The sequence below is a fragment of the Grammomys surdaster genome, unplaced genomic scaffold, assembly GCF_004785775.1.
Source record: "Grammomys surdaster isolate TR1022 unplaced genomic scaffold, NIH_TR_1.0 126612, whole genome shotgun sequence".
In the NCBI taxonomy this organism is placed as follows: Eukaryota; Metazoa; Chordata; class Mammalia; order Rodentia; family Muridae; genus Grammomys; species Grammomys surdaster.
The window spans coordinates 2162744-2177032 of record NW_021621401.1 but is presented as its reverse complement, the minus strand read 5'-3'; the positions used below and the strand labels follow the sequence as shown (position 1 = coordinate 2177032).

Below are 14289 nucleotides of genomic sequence, written 5' to 3'. Positions count from 1 at the left end.
TGTGTGTGTGTGTCTCTGTGTATGTCTGTGTGTGTGTGTCTGTGTGTGTGTGTCTGTGTGTGTGTGTCTGTGTGTGTATGTCTGTGTGTGTGTCTATGTGTGTGTTTTTTCTTTATTCTTTCCTTGGAATAGAAAACATATGGACAGTTGTTTTTTTTTGTTGTTTTTTTTTTTACTGGTGTTTTTTATTTGTTTATTGGACACTAGGCCTTGCTATGTACCCCAGGCTGACTTCAAGTTCACGGTATACTCGGGGTGGCCTTAGCTTTCTAAGGAGACTGATTAAAGGGACTCATCTCTCTCCGGAGCAGTAGGCTGCTGTTAAGCTAAAAGTCACTAATAGTGCTTGGTGTCGTCGTCCACGTCTTTAATCCCAGCACCCAGGAGGCAGAGGCAGGCAGATCTCTGTGAGTCAAGGCCAGCCTGGTCTACAGAGTGAGTTCCAGGACAGCCGGAATTACATAATGAAACCCTATCTCAAAAAAAATGAATAATCATTATTAGTGATAATGATAAGTTCTTCAAGGTCTTATCATTTATTGGATACCTACCAATGTTCCTGAAATTTTCATTTTTCTATAATTAAGCAAATACTTTGGGGGTGAAGTGACTTGACTCCTTACATGACAGCTGTTAAACTCCATCCCCTCGCTGGTTTGAGCCATCAAACAGCCCCTAGGCTATCCTTATGACAGCACCAGAGGACCAAAACCTTCCCTAGACATGATCACTGGAGCTGGTATCTGGGCCCTGAAGGCACAGGCTGAGCTGGGCTGGTTTAAAGTCTGCATGAGAGGTTTTCTCATCACAGCCCTGCGTGTTTGGAACAATCGATCACAGTCACTAAGTCTTGTGTTTTCAACCAAACACAACTTTGGATTCTAACACAAATTGTGACTCGGGTCAATTACAGCCTGCCCTCTTAGCACTAGTGACAGCCATCCCTATAGGCCCAAAAGGAAGGGCTTCTCCTCTGGCCTGGTTGGAAATGGTTTGGAGGTCATCTCATATTGCTAACTTCAGTTCTGGGAAGACTGCGAGTCTGAGGCTGGTTTGAACTACATAGTAATTGGGAGTTTCATAACTGACCGAGCTATAGAGAACTAACTCAATAAATAAATAAATATTAGTCAGTGATAGTGTTACCCTACACACCTAACTACAGACAATCTAGCCAGATGTCTCAACTGAGACTCCTCTTCCCAGATGACACATGCTAGAGGAAAAACAAAAAAAAACAAGAGTGATCAAAGAAGTCAATGGGCATGGATTTTCAGCCTGCACACAAGTGTGAATACACGTGTGTCTGTATACGTATGTACTCAGCAGGAACACATACACATATAAACATAAAACAAATTTGTAAGAAGCAGTTACAGGAAGAGGTCCTTAGGAAACGTTGTCCCGCGACTCTCTAGTAACTGAACACAGTGGACGGTGTACCCACCGCGTCCCACGCACATCGTGTTCCCTGACTGCCAGCCTGCTTGCCATGCCCTAAGCGATAGTTTATGAGGAGAGGTTTTTCTGACCCAGAAGTTCTATGCTGCCTCCCACCCCTGTGGACCTTGGTTCTGCTGGGCCACCAGTCAAGGTCCCTCTGCTGGGTACACGATGGTTTCTACTTCTCCAGGGTGGGCGGCTGCCTCCACTGGAGTTCAAGAAGCAGGATAAGGCCCAAGTCTAGGCCTAGTGTGTAAGAGTAAACACGTGTGAGCTCAGACCACGAAGAGAAGCAGGAGCCTGTTGACAAAGCTTCAAACTCATCAGCCTTCCTCCCTACTCTCAGAACCTTTGCTGCGTGCCCCCAAACCACGGCAACCACAGACAGGAAGGACTCTACCCACTGTGCCCAGATGCTGGGCGAGAAAACACCCCAACTCTCCAACCTGCTCGCCGCACCTCCTGAGAAGACCACGCCCACTCTAGAACGCCCCGCCCCTACCATCCGGCCCACCTCTCTTGGGGTGGGACAGAAAGGAGTCGGCAGCGGGAAGCCGAGGTGCTCCGTCTTCGAAAAACTGGAAACCTCTTGAGGGCGGTACCTAAGTCGTGCTGTCGCTCAGCCTTTTCCTGTGTCCTGAGTGCCAGGCGCTGGGCTCTGTGTCGAGGACGTAGAGCGTTCTAAGAAAACTGGTACCTACTGGGTTGTCTAGTGAGACCCACCCCACACAGTTAAAATAAGCTGGATGGATGCTGACCTGAGCAGGGAAAACTTGGGAGCAGCCAGAGCAAGGCTAGGCCTGGTCATGACAGACTGAGACATCAAGGGCTGTGCGGGCGACCAGAGCCAAGTTTCCTTGCCCCCGCGAATGATGGGGCGCACTCTGGAGCGCGATGGACACTCCAGATAACACCACTGATTCCCGGAAGGATCCTCTTCAGTTTTTGGGAACGTTTGTTAAGAAAGCTTTTCAATGCAAAAGGAGAGGGCTTGACTTTAAGGTGGGCTCCAAAGCGTTTGTGGAGCCCTGCGGGCGGGGCGGGGCGAGGCGGAGGGCGGTGTTAGTAGGACAAAGCCACTGGCAGGATGGGGGGCGGGGCGGGGTGGAGAAAAAAAGCTTTGCGGACTGAGGAACACTCTCTTCTTTATCACGTCTTCCTTTTTTTCTGTGTGTGTTGGGAATTTTACTTTTTCTCTCACTACATTTATTTATTTATTTATTTATCTATTTATTTATTTATGGATTGGGTGGGGGCACGTGTGGAGGTCAGAGGACAACTTGTGGGAGTTACTGGCCCGGTTTTTGTTTGTTTTTGAGGCAGGATTTCTTGTAGCCCAGTCTGACCTCAGACTTCATATTAACTGAGGGAGCCTGCCTCCATTTCCCAAATGCAGAGGTTACAGGTGTGCACAATCATGCCCAGTTTATGATATGTGCTTCCTGCTTGCCAGGCAAGCATTCTACCAACTGAGATGTACCCCTTTGGTTTGGGGTTTTTGAGATAAGTTCACTCTGTAGAGCAAGCCCATCTGGAATTCATGGCACTCTTCCATCGTCAGCCACCCAAACGATAGAATTGCCGGTGTAAACCATCACGCCTGGCTTCTGTTCTCCATCCTTTTCTTTTTTGGGGACAAGGTCTCACTATGTAACTATAACCTGTAACTCAATATGTAGACCAGGCTGGTCTTGAATTGATAAGAGATCCACCTGCCTCTGCCTCCTGAGTGCTGGGATTAAAGGTCTTCAATACTCTAACTGGCCTGTTTTATTTTCTTACAACTGCGGTCTCTTCTGTTTCTTGGAAGGCAACCCTCAGACCCCAAATACACCTGGGGCAGAGCCTTCTTTCTCATTTTAGCTTTACGTTCTTAGAGCCTGCTGTTTGATACTCATGTAGATATAAATATTTCTTGAATCAATGAAAAGACAAGCGAAGAGGCCTACACACAGCAAGCACTTAAAACAGAAGCTCTTGTCCCCAAAAGGGCATCAGTCTGTCCCAGTGTAGATGGGGAATCTCTGGTTTAGATTAATTTAACTCTTACGTGAGTTTGGCAAAGTTCAAATCTGGAGTCATCACTTTTGCCTTGATTTTTTTTTCCTGGCTCCTCCCTCTTCCTCACCCCACCCAAACTGGGAGGTGAAGGGTTAATTCCTTGAATCCCCTTTATCCCCTTACCTGAAAGGGATGGGTCAGGCAGGGAACTTCCTGTTCCATTTCCCCCGGAGTCCTTCCACAGACTAGCCTACGCTGCCTCTCATACTGGGTCCCTCCAAGGATCCCCAGGCGTCGCGGCCTCCGGAGTGTGTACCGGGAGTGGTGAGCTGGAGGGCTGGGGTGTAGGTTTTCAGCATTGTGGAGAGTGAAGGGTGTTTTGGGGACCTATTGGTGGGTTGAAGGCTAGAAAAGTCTTGGTTATAATGAGCCGGTAACTGCCGGAGACTCCAAGTCCACACGGCTTGATGCGTTTGTGGCCTTGGGGACAGGAGGGAGGATCTGAGGAGTGAGGAGGCCATGGGTTCCCAGCACCCGGAGGGAAGGCTAGTCTAAACAACAACAACAAAAAACCCAAAAAGCCCACGTCAACAAAATTGAGCAAGGGAGAGGGTGTTATTTCTTGCAAGGGACCACTCTGGCCTCTGAGCTCCCTAGTGTGGGTGGATTTTATAGCAGTATCTACCCTACTTAAAAAGTTTAGACTGGCCAGAGTTCACTAAAGAGCTTTTTTTGCCCCACACCCAGCCAGCCCCCTGCAGAGATGCATATTAATAGGCCTTTTGTCCTGGAGACCTGGGGGAGGGACAGACTTTCTAAGGCCTACTTGCCTGAATTCCATCTCCTGGATACCCACTGGCAAGGAAGGCCTCACCTAGAAATTCCAGCTGCTTTGTGCGGTTAGGTGGGCCTTTGACCTGAATCTAGAATTTTCTATTTTTTAATCTATGCTGTCATACTCCAGGCTGATACTGGCAAAATCTCATTGGGCAGGATGGAATAATGAGTACAGAACCCCATTTTCACATTAGCAAGCAGTGTAGCTGTTGAGTAAATCACTCTTGGTCTCTCTGAACTTGTTACATTAAAAGGTTGATCTAGCAAGTGAGTCCAGGCTGGATGAAGTGTGTATCAGCCGGCTGACTGGGTTGATAAACACTTGGTACTCACTAGCATCTACTACAGTGTGGCCAGCCACAGTGATTTTTATCTTCTAGTTGTCTTAATTTCTTTCTTTTTTTTTTTTTTTTTTTTTGGTTTTTCGAGACAGGGTTTCTCTTTGTAGCCCTGGCTGTCCTGGAACTCACTCAGTAGACCAGGCTGGCCTCGAACTCAGAAATCCGCCTGCCTCCCAAGTGCTGGGATTACAGGCTTGAGCCACCACTGCCCGGCCTGTCTTAATTTCTTTAAGGTTTATTTATTTTATATGTATGGATGGTTTGTCTGCATGTACATCTGCATACTAGAAGAGGGAGTTGGATCCCATCAACAGTTGGGAATCGCCATGTGGGTGCTGGGACTTGAAGACCTCTGGAAGTCTCATAAGCCCTGGAAAAGCGGCCCACGCTCTGAACCTGGAGTGCCTCCATATTTTTCATATGCTTCTCCAAACAGCGAGATGTTATGCTATTTCCTGCGTGTGTGAGCGAGAGATTAGGGCTCAGCATGCTGACTGGGCAAATGCCCCGATCCTAAGATATGTCTCCAACCTCTCTTTGTGTTTTTATTTTTGAGAAAGGATCTCACTAAGTTGCCCGGGTCAGCTTTGTACCTCACTTAAGATGCAGGCCAAGCAAGCCTGAAACTTTCAATCCTGCCTCACTCGACCTGTGGCTGACTTGATAACCCCTCTCCTTTTCCCCTTTTTGTTTCTAATGTGTTTGTTGTTTTCTGAGACAGAGTCATGTATCCCAAGTTATCCTTGAATCCCCAACGGAGCTGAGGATGGCCTTGAACTTGATCAATCTTCCTGTCTCTACCTCCCAAGTTCTAGGACTTAGGGGGCATGTGTGTGGTGGGGATTGGACCCATGGCTTAGAGCATGCTTAGTAGGCTAGCACTCTACCAAGTCCCCCCCCCCCCGCAGTTTTTGGGTGTTTGTCACAGACTTTTTCTGCCTTGAACCATACTTTGATTCTTAGGACTTCAAGGTGGCTATTATTATTATTACTATTATTATTGCTATTTCATTGCACATGTTCAGTTATTAAAGTAAGTCACTTCAAATGTCAGGCAAAAACTTATTGAACTCGACACAGTGCCTCTTACACAAGCCAGGGGAGGAGATTGCAACGAACAGTGAGTGACTGGGTACAGCAGCCAGTGGGTGATGTGTTTCAGGGTCCCTGAAGTGAAAGAGGTCATTGCAATAGGAAAAACGCCGATGAATGAAAGAACCCGCGCTGGACAGGCTGTGCGTGGGAGGGAAAGGCTCAGGAAGGAGAAAACCTGACCCGGGCCGGGAGTTAGGCCTGGGCGATCACTTCTCACCACATCCCTCGACTTTCCTAAGGCCAGTTTAAAATCTGATTTCCTTTGTTCTGTAACACTTCCATCCAGTAAAGCTTTCCTGCGAAGAAAATTTAGAGAACTCTCTCTCCATCCTGGATACTATCTATCCAAAATTCTAGGGCAGAGACACTTTGCCTACCCTGGCTAGTTTTGATAATGTCTTTTAATCAATAATGATGAAAACAAGGACCACAAGCCCCGATGTCTGCCCACCGGTGTGGTGCTGCTCTCGGCCTCAGTGCTGGGGTGGAAAGTTCTGCCTGAGTCTCGAAGGTCCCATCCCCCTATCGGAACTCCTACTGTTAGTGAGAATGGGGGAGGGGGAAATCGAGGTCGGCTTGGGAAAGACAGCCAAAGCTCCACCATTCTAAGGAACTTAAACCGATTGACATGTGGCACCGTAGAGTATTTGCCTAACATTCCTGAGACTCTGAGTTTTGGGTTCCATGCCCAGCCTGGAAAGAGGAGCTAAACCTTCTGAGCAGTCCTGAAAGAGTTGATTGAGCTGGACAATTGAATTGAGTCTAGTCCTTAGGAAGGAAGGAGTTGCCCTATGAGTGAGAGGAAATGTGGGAGGAGGGGCTTGTGCCTGTAGAACTAGTGCCCCCTGGTGGACAGTCCAAGGCTTCCCATTGCTAGCTGGAGGGATGGCGGAGAAAGTGAGAGTTGTAACCACACCTGGAGATGAGGAACAGCTGAACGCAAAGCTAGGTGGTGGGACTCTTGTCACTCCCTAGCCCACAGCTCTGTTATAGTGTACTCAAACTATTTTTTCAAATGTAAAAAAGGGGGGTGGATTATAAATCTGCTTTAGAACAGTGCCCACCTTAAGGCTTGATTGATTGATTATGAAGAATCCAGATCCCTTCCCGATGTCCTATGGGGAAGATAAAACCTGTTGAATTGTTTCTCCAAGCTACCGACCTGAAAAGATTGAAATGAAAAAAACAGGGTTGTAAAGGGTTTATTTATTTTTATTTTGTATGGACAACTGTTTTGTCTACATGCATGTATTTGCACTGCTTGCTTATCTGGGATCCCTGGAGGCCAGAAGAGAGCACTAGATCCCCTGGAACTGGAGTTACAGGTGCATGGAAGCCACCATATGGGTACTGAGACAGGACCCGGGTCCTTTACAAGAGTGGCAAGTGCTCTTAACCACTGAGATGTCTCTCCAGCTCCAAGAGATAAAATTTTCTGTCCTTAGTGTCTCTTCCACAGTGCCCCTAGTGGCCGCATTAATAGAAGGGAAAGACAGGTGACAAGTCACACCACTTCTCTATGGGTGTACTACAGGACAATCATCCAGAATGGTCAGTTTCTGTTTGTGAGAGTGTGTGTGTGATGCATATAACCCCGTGTGTGCACACCTATGGGAGTGCAAAGACAGACACCACTAAGGGTGCCCCACTCTAACTGTTGGGTGCCCCATTCTAACTGTTGGCCTCTGTTCTTTGGGTTAGATCTCTACCTGAACCTTGAGTTTGTTTTTCAGCTACACTGGCAGCCAGCAATCTCCACAGATCCTCCTGTCTCTGCCTCCAACATTAGTAGGGTTCAGGCATATATGGGAACATGTCTTGCTTGTTATGTGGATACTGAGATCAGGGCTCTGGGCCATGTGCTTTTGTGGCAAGCGCTCCCGATTGCAAACTATCTACATTCCTACCTTCACCAAGTCCACCCCCACCCCTAGCCCAGGTTAGCCTAAAACTTGGTATGTAGCTGCTGAGAATGACTTCGAACTTCTGGTCTTCCTGCTTCCCGTTCCTGGTTATAGACCTGCCTCACTACGCCCAGTGTGTGCGGTGCTGGCTGGGCACTGAACCCAGAGCTTTGTGCGTGCTTGGCAGGCACTCTACCCCAGCCCTCAGCCCTACCTGATTTTTCTGCCCTTGCATAATTACTCTGTCTTCACCTTCTACTGCCCTGAGTGATCACCCTTGACAGTAGGAAAGGACTCAGAAAGCCACAATCAATTTTTTTTAAGGTTTATTTATTTTATGTATATGAGAACACCATCACTATCGTCAGATGCACCAGAACAGGGCATTGGATCTCATACAGATGGTTGTGAGCCACCCATGGTTGCTGGGTATTGAACTTGGGTCCTCTGGAAGAGCAGCCAGTGATCCTAACCGCGGAGCCATCTTTCCAGCCCTGCCACATTCAATTTTTAATTTTATTTTTTTAGATTCACTTATTTACTGTGTGGAGGTGTTTTGCCTGCACATGTGCCTGTGCATTACATGTGTACAGTGCCCTTGGGGCCAGAAGAGGTGTCAGACATCCTTGGAACTGGAGTTCTGAAAGTGAATTGTCATAGATGACTGAGTTGCAGTCAGTGCTCTTAACCCCTGAGCCATATTGTTATGTGGATACTGAGATCAGGGCTCTGGGCCCTGTGCTTTTGTGGCAAGCGCTCCCGATTGCAAACTATCTACATTCCTACCTTCACCAAGTCCCACCCCCACCCCTAGCCCAGGTTAGCCTAAAACTTGGTATGTACCTGCTGAGAATGCTGAGCCCCTCTCCAGCTCCATATTCTTTTTTTGAGACACAGTCTTTCTATTTAGTCCCAGCTATCCTGGAACTCTATGTAGACCTCAGTGAGTCACTATGCCTGACCCATGTTCATAGTTCTTAATTCCTGGAACTCAAGTAGGGGTTACCTCCCTGCTTTATACGGTGCTTTTGTGTGCCTTTTCTTAAGTAGATACGGTTGGCCTTGAACTCCTGGTCCTCTAGTCTCCACAACCTGAGTGTTGAGAAAACAGGTATCTGGTTCCTGTAGCAGATCTTAACTGCAGGGTCTTTAGCTCCACAGGTGTAGGAGGAGCTGAAGAAAGGGATTTAAGAGCGGCCCAGGTGCAGGAGTTGTGAAAGATGCTGGCGGAACCAGTCCCAGATGCCCTGGAACAAGAGCATTCCAGAGCAGTGAAGCTGGAGGAGGATGAGGTTGGCGAGGAGGATCCCAGGCGCGCAGAGGCCAGGCCTAGGCCCGAGGTGGCCCATCAGCTTTTCAGATGCTTCCAGTATCAGGAAGATATGGGGCCACGGGCATCCCTGGGCCGGCTCCGGGAACTCTGCAACCACTGGCTGCGACCGGCTCTGCACACCAAGAAGCAGATCCTGGAGCTGCTGGTACTGGAGCAGTTCCTGAGCATCCTGCCCCCGCATGTGCTGAGCCGACTGCATGGCCATCTGCTCCGGGACGGAGAGGAGGTGGTACAGCTGCTGGAGGGCGTGCCCAGAGACAACAGCCACACGGGACCACTGGTGAGCTGGGGACTGGTCCAGACCTGTAGGGGCTGGGGTGAGTGGACAGAGACTGATAACCTCAAGAAGAAACCTGCAAATTCCACTGGCCTCCATCTGTGACTAGAATCCTAGAGCTCATGCTACCCATCACAACAAAGGCAGTGAGCAAGCTCGTGGAGTTGACTTTTTCAGTGGCCCTTTATACAGAGAGCCAGTGTTTAGAGGCAGCAGGTTAACACCTTAAACAAAACCAGGAAACTGCCTTTTATCTCCGGCAGCAAGAAGGGGGAGGGGCTCCAGTCAAGACAGGGTATCATTCAGACTGCCATCCCTGCAGTCACATTTCAAGGTTGTTTTTGTTGGTGGTGGTGGTGGTGGGTTTTTGTTTGTTTTGTTGAGTTTTTTGGGTTTGTTTTTTTGAGACAGGGTCTCTTTATGTAGTCCTGGCTGTCCAATATCTCTGTGTAATCCATTCTGGCTTTGAACACACTGTGACCCATTGCAAGTGCTGGGACTAAAGTCGTTCACCACCACACCCAGCCTCTGGTGCCATTTCTAGTGCTTGCCATGCCTGGGTCACTCTCGTTATCACCCCTACCCTCTTTCCTTGTTCCATTGATGTCTGTGTCTGGCACTTTTTTTTTTTGTTTGTTTTTCGAGACAGGGGTTCTCTGTATAGCCCAGGCTGTCCTGGAACTCACTCTGTAGACCAGGCTGGCCTCGAACTCAGAAATCCACTTGCCTCTGCCTCCCAAGTGCTGGGATTAAAGGCGTTTGCCACCACCGCCTGGAGTCTGGGCACTTCTTAAACACTGTGCCTAGTTGCTGCTCCTGTTGTCAACCTTGTACCTCCAAGGCCAGCACAGAGGTTAGCTTGGATCAAACCGTTGACAGTGTGTGTGTGCACACTAAGTTATTAGAAGCATTTATATGTAGGTTTTTTTCAACGGTATGAAGTACAAGTGTGTACTTATAATGTAGACTATGAAAACGTCACTTCTGTTCTCCTGTCCCTTGTCACATCCACAAACTCCTGCTTACCCTCTAACTATGTAACGCTCCCTATCTCTGTCCTATCCTGGTAGACTCAGTAGAGTACGGCATGCATCCTGTCTGCCTCCTAAGACAGATGTTTTCAACAGGATTTTAGCTTCAGTGCTGCCAGGAATGCCCCTGCAGACGTCATCTCAGAGAAACAAAATAGCCCTTCCCAGGTCCCCAGCCACAGCCCCCAGACAGAGTTGCCCTCAGAAGAGATTCCAGCCCTGCATCCACTGAATGAATTACCTCCATCTCAACCAGTGTCTGCGAGGCACTCTGAACCTGAGGAGTGGAGGCTTGCCCCAAGTTCAAATTGGCCAGTGAGCCCAGAGCCCCAGGAGATTCTCCAGGACACACAAGAAAACAGTGAGGAGCTGGTGTCCCGGGAGACAGACTGGATGTGTGGGTGGGGGCTGGAGATCAGGGAGGGGTATGTGGCAGGAGAGTGCTGGAATAGCTTCATGGTTTGAGGGGTGGGTGGCCATGTCTTTAAAGCCCTACATAGCTGGCAATACTGCCTTCTAACATCATTGTGGTCTCCCAACACTGTCAGACCCCACCCAGGGCCACTCATGGCTTGAGGAGAATTCCAGAGACCAAGAGCTGGCAGCTGTGTTGGTAAGTTGAGCCAATCCCTATCTCAGGCTCCAGAATGTTCGCTAGCATCTGGCTTTTGGTAGTCCATGTTTCCTTCTGTTCAATCCCAGTGGGCTTCTGTTCCTCTCAGGCCCCAGAGCCCACACTTTACTCATAGTCGGTCTTGGTTTTCATTGCAGGAGTCTCTCACCTTTGAGGAGACCTCAGAGAAGAGAGCTTGGCCTGCACACCCTCTTGGTAAGCTCTTCAGTCACGGCCACTGACAGCTCACCGCTCACAGTTCCAGATACCATCTGGCGCTCTAACCTTCTGCTGGATAGATGCTGAGACAGCCTTCTGTTTCGTTTATTTATTGCTTAATGGTACCCATAACCAAATCTAGGAAACTCCCTTTTGCACTTTCTGACGGCCTTTGTGCCTTTTTTTTTTCCCAGTTATTTTTAGACATGATCTCATTATGTAGCCCAGGCTGATCTTCAACTCAAGATCCTCCTACTTCTACCCCCTGAGTGTTGGGGCTAGAGAGGCCTGCACTGCTATGGCCTCCGTGGGCACTGCATGTACATGGTGGACATACATACATCATGCATACAAAATACATACACATCTAAAAAAAGGAAGTGGTCAAGAAATAAACCGCTAGTGGCTATGAAATGGCTGAGACTATTGGGTGACACTGAGTATATTTAATGGACCTAAATTTTCAAAGGATGTGGTACTGGGTGATGTAATCTGAGCATTTGGGAGGCTGAGGTGGTAGGGTTCTTAGCTGTAGGGAATATGGAGATGCTGTCTTGAAAATAGCAGGAATTGGAGGAGTAAAGAGCAAAGGCATTCTCGTTCATCACCAGCTTTGCAGAATCCTGGGTTTCTTCCGCTTCTGGACCCATCAGGATCTGATGATGTCTAGTAGCTCTTTCAGGAAGAGCCAATAATAATAATGCTGGGGCTACTGTTGCTGCTGCACTTCCTCCTCCTCATCTTTTTGTTGTTTTGGGTTTCTATGAAGCCCTCATTGTTCTGGAACTGTCTGTATAGACCAGGCTAAGCAGCAGATTCACAAATCTACCTGCCTCTTCCTCCCTACTTGCTGGGATTAAAGGCGTGAGCCACCATTCCGAGTCTTCTGCGTTTGCTTCTTTCCCAGGATTTGGAAGCGTAATGCCTGACAATGAGGAACTTAAAGTTGAGGAACATAAAGCGACTACTTGGCCTATCGACGTCAGAGCAGAGTCCGAGGCAGAGAAACCTGGAGTCTCAGGAGAGCCTCTTACGCAGACTGTAGGGCAGGAGACGAGCAGCGCTGCTTGGGGAGGTACTCCTGCTGACAGCAGTGAAATTGTGGAGGTTAGAGGGACTGCAGGTGCCCCTGAGCCCCAGGCTGAGGTGAAGTTCATATGTACAGATTGTGGGATAAGCTTCCCACAGATGTCCCATCTACGGGCCCACCAGCTACAATCTCACCCTGGCTCGCAATCTCACCGAAGCTCTCGATCCTTCCGGTGTCTACGGTGCGGGAAGACTTTTGGACGCAGCTCCATCCTCAAGCTGCACATGCGCACACACACAGACGAGCGGCCACACGCCTGCCATCTCTGTAACCACCGCTTCCGTCAGAGCTCACACCTGACGAAGCACTTGCTAACGCATTCCTCTGAGCCTGCCTTCCGATGCGCTGAGTGTAACCAAGGCTTCCAGCGTCGCTCCAGCCTCATGAAGCACCTGTTGGCACATGCCCAGGAACAAAATCCCACACCAAACCCAGAAGGCAAGACAAAAGTACCAGAGGTGCCAGTCATCTTCTGTTCCCACTGCGGGCAGACCTTCAAGCGGCGCTCTAGCTTAAAGCGTCACCTGCGCATCCATGCCAAGGACAAGGACCATCAGTCCTCGGAAGACCCTGGCAGCCTTAGCTCTCGCCAGGAGAGTAAGCCCTATGTGTGCAGTGACTGTGGCAAGGCCTTCCAACAAAGTGAGCAACTAATGACCCACAGGCGAGTCCATACCAGTGAACGACCCTTCTCCTGCCAGGTCTGTGGCCGCTGCTTCACCCAAAATTCCCAGCTGACCAGCCACCAGCAGGTGCACACAGGTGAGAAGCCCCACGCCTGTCCTCAGTGCAGCAAACGCTTTTTGAGACGAGCTGGCCTTGCTCGTCATCTGTTGACCCACGGCGGCCTCCGGCCTTTCCACTGTACCCAATGTGGCAAAAGCTTCGGCCAAATGCGAGACCTGACTCGCCACGTACGCTGTCACACGGGGGAGAAGCCCTGCCGATGCAACGAATGCGGAGAGGGGTTCACCCAGAATGCCCACTTGGCACGCCACCAACGCATCCACACGGGGGAGAAGCCTCACGCCTGTAACATCTGTGGTCACCGCTTCCGTAACAGCTCCAACTTGGCCCGCCACCGCCGCAGCCACACCGGCGAACGGCCTTACAGCTGTCCAACCTGCGGCCGCAGTTTCCGGCGCAATGCCCACCTGCAGCGCCACCTGATCACACACACAGCGTCAAATCAAGAAATGGAAGGCCCCCAGGAGTGCCCTGAGTGTGGCAAGAGCTTCAATCGCAGCTGCAACTTGCTGCGCCACCTGCTGGTTCACACAGGCACAAGGCCTTACTCCTGTCTAGTGTGTAGCCGTGGCTTCAGCCGTAATTCACACCTGCTGCGCCACCTGCGGACCCATGCCCGGGAGTCGCTGTACTAGCGTCACCCGTGTTCCTGCAGCCTTGTCCCATGTGCACCTCCCTGCATGAATATGATTGCCCATGGTGGCCCCTTCACACATATCTCGTCCCGTTTCCTCCACGTTCAGCCTTCCCACCGTTTACCTCTTCCCCTGACTCCAGGGATTTGTTTTTAGAGTTTTTAAGTAAAGCTGCCTTCTCAAAATTGGTCCTTCTGATTTTTTTTCTTTCTATCCGTTTTGGGGACAAGGTATCGTGTAGTTTGGGGTAACCTTGAACTTCTGGTTTTCCTGCCTCTACCTTCTGAGTGTTTGGATTAGAGGTGTATGCCACTGTGTGTCATTTATGCTGTGCTTGGCTCAAACCTCCGACCTTCAAGGCAAATATCTGACCTACTGAACTTTCCCCATATTCTGAGGATGCAACCCATGTGCTGTAGCACTGAGCTATCCTCTTCTGTCTTTTGTTTAAGACCAGCAAAGTGCTATCAGTCTCCACCTTCCCCTCTGTGACATGGTTCCATCTCCTTCATGGCTCAGAAGGTCCTCTAGCAGAATGAAAGGGCAAAGATGACCAACAGTGACAACCAGCTGTGGGCAGAAGTCCAGCACTGTCACCCTGGGCTTTCCCTGGGCCTTTTCCTAAAATCATGGTTAGCTAACACAACATTTCAGGCTTCCCGTGGCTTGAGGAACTTGTTAGAATCCAGGGTTAAGTGGGGTACTCTGGGAAACTTGGTGTAC

General features: G+C 49.4%; 1 protein-coding gene across 3 annotated transcripts; it reads left to right on the top strand.

Moving 5' to 3' along the window:
* The first annotated feature begins 3598 nt into the window (after positions 1-3598).
* Zscan10 (zinc finger and SCAN domain containing 10) lies at positions 3599-13753 on the top strand. 3 transcript variants are annotated; one of them, XM_028761009.1, is made up of 6 exons: positions 3599-3768; positions 8783-9234; positions 10359-10623; positions 10811-10875; positions 11034-11091; positions 12002-13750. In XM_028761009.1, exons 2-6 carry the CDS (start codon positions 8842-8844, stop codon positions 13564-13566), a joined length of 2346 nt encoding a protein of 781 aa, XP_028616842.1. In that variant the 5' UTR covers positions 3599-3768; positions 8783-8841; the 3' UTR covers positions 13567-13750. The 3 variants fall into 3 exon arrangements, with proteins under 3 accessions (XP_028616842.1, XP_028616841.1, XP_028616843.1); XM_028761008.1 differs by having other exon boundaries at positions 3634-3768; positions 8775-9234; positions 12002-13753; XM_028761010.1 differs by lacking the exons at positions 10359-10623; positions 10811-10875 and having other exon boundaries at positions 3634-3768; positions 8775-9234; positions 12002-13753.
* Positions 13754-14289: the final 536 nt, after the last annotated feature.